The following is a 2,371-nucleotide window of genomic DNA, read 5'->3' as shown; positions in this document are numbered from 1 at the left end:
CTTCTTACTCTATTCTCTAACATTTTTTTTTTCCTTTTTGTCTTTTTTCGTGACCGGTAACAGCATCGCAACCCTCGGTGTCACGCCCATACCGCGACCGGCAACGGGATCGCAACCTTTGGTGTTGCGCCCGCACCGAGCTCAACCATTGAGCGGACCGGCCTCTATACATGGGATCCGAACCCTCGGCGGGAGCGCCGCCACACTCCCCAGCGCCGCACTCTACCAAGTGGGCCACCGGGCCGGCCCTTCTCTAACATTTTAACATCTTCTATATTTTCTATATCCTAGTCTCTCTCCAATGACTTCTAGTACTTTCTTCAAATATATTTTCCAGTTTATTAATTCTCACTTTTAGCTTCTGGTCAAGCTGGAGTGATAGGGATAAGATTTACCCTCCTATCTGAAATAACTAAAAACTGGATGAAATATATGAAACAATGGTTTTTAAGACCCTGAGCATCAGGCAACAATGGATGCCTGAAGGACAGGAAACAAATGAGATGAGCTTTATGATTGCCTGGAGAATTTCCAGACTGTGGCACAGGGAAAGGAACCCAGGCAGAGTCCAGTGTTCTCCCCTAAGTTTAGAAAATAGGACTGAGAGTCAAGGAAGGCCAAGGCAGTTAGAGTTTTCAGGGCAGATACTGGAGGGGAGCTGCACAGAGTGAGAGCTTCAGAGATCTGGAGAGGACAACCCTTGAGTCTTCAGCTGAGCAGAGGTCAGCACGGAGAAAGCTTCTCAAGACCAGAGAAAGAGCCATCAAAGAATTAGAGGGAACAATACTCAGGTTTCATGCAGAGACAGTCATAGTGCCTATTTCCACCAGGCATTTGAAAATCTCATAATTCACAGGGCAACAGGTAGTGTACTCAAAAGAGTTTTATCTCAGTAGTGAAACAAAATTACTCCAAGACTAAATGCTGCTTTGGCCCCACATAAAAAAGCTTAAAAGCAAAACTAAAAAGAATCAGGCTACTTTCATATGATTTACCTGCATCCCAGAACAAACCTTAAGAGTATTTATAGCAATACAAACTAGCAACCAAGAAGGTAACGTTCATAAAGTCTAGCATTTAATCTAAAATTACCAGGCATGCAAAGCAGATAATGCAACCCATGATAAGGAGAAAAATCAACTGCTCCACATGACAGAATTAGAAGGCAAACAAATTAAAACAGTGAAGACATAATACTAGAAAGCCAAAATGAAACACAGAAAAAAGACTGTTAGAAAACATACCAAATTGTTAAAAATCCTATCTCTAGAGAGAGTAATAAAGAATAAAAGTGAAATTCACTTTTTACTCTATGTCTGTGTATTATATGATTTTTTTTTTTACAAGAGCAAAACAATAATCAAGGCTAATATCTACTGAGTGCTTGTAAGATGCCAGGCACTCTTCTAAGTTCTTTACATGTACTAACTCATTTAATGTTCATAAAAACTCTAAGAAGTAAGTATTAGCACTATTCCTATTCTACAAATAAAGAAACTGGGGACAGAATGGTAAATAACAGGGCTGGTCCCGTGGCTCACTCAGGAGAGTGCGGCGCTGTTAGCACTGAGGCCACAGGATCGGATCCTATATAGGGATGGCCGGTGCGCTCACTGGCTGAGCGTGGTGCAGACAACACCGTGCCGAGGGTTGTGATCTCCTTACAGGTCAGAAAAAAAAAAGAATGGTAAGTAAAAGAGGCAGAGATGGATTTAAATCCTAGTAATCGGGCCAACCCCGTGGCGCACTCAGGAGAGTGCGGCGCTGGGAGCACAGCGGCGCTCCCGCCATGGGTTCGGATCCTATATAGGGATGGCCGGTGCGCTCACTGGCTGGGCGCGGGGCGGGCGACACGAAGCCAAGGGTTGCGATCCCCTTACCGGTCACAAAAAAGACAAAATAAATAAATAAATAAATAAATCCTAGTAATCAACCTTCAGAGTATACATACTCTTAATTGCTATTACACAGCCTTCCTAGCATACTGTTTTTTAATTTAAAAAATATACAATCTATAAAACTACAACTGACATAATCATTTGTACAACACAATATATCCCAAATCAAGTTTGATAACTTACCTGATGATTAACACATGTCAAATGTTCAATAGTTTTCTCTAATTCTGATTTTCCAAAATGACTCATTTCCTCGATATTCTGAAAGGAAATTTTACAGAAAATGTTCATTGATGTAAGATAACAAAACAAAATTACCAAAGTAAGCAATGCAATTCTACATAACTATATTATATTCTACTTCTCTTTTCATAAAACCTACAAACATTTTAGAAAGAAAATCATTAGGGCTGGCCCGGTGGCGCACTGGAGAGTGCGCCGCTTGGGAGTGCAGCAGCGCTCCCGCCGAGGGT

General features: G+C 41.7%; 1 protein-coding gene across 1 annotated transcript in view; it reads right to left on the bottom strand.

Moving 5' to 3' along the window:
- Positions 1-2,371, bottom strand: part of CEP135 (centrosomal protein 135kDa) — a gene marked incomplete at its 5' end in the record, with an annotated part of 63,205 nt that overhangs the window by 26,169 nt on the left and 34,665 nt on the right. The window contains 1 exon segment of the mRNA XM_008591910.1: positions 2,082-2,159. Within this exon segment, the coding sequence (XP_008590132.1) occupies positions 2,082-2,159 (78 nt within the window).

This window comes from Galeopterus variegatus, unplaced genomic scaffold, assembly GCF_000696425.1.
Source record: "Galeopterus variegatus unplaced genomic scaffold, G_variegatus-3.0.2 Scaffold7397, whole genome shotgun sequence".
Classification (NCBI taxonomy): Eukaryota; Metazoa; Chordata; class Mammalia; order Dermoptera; family Cynocephalidae; genus Galeopterus; species Galeopterus variegatus.
The sequence above is the reverse complement of the archived record's forward strand: the minus strand, read 5'-3'. Positions and strand labels throughout refer to the sequence as shown.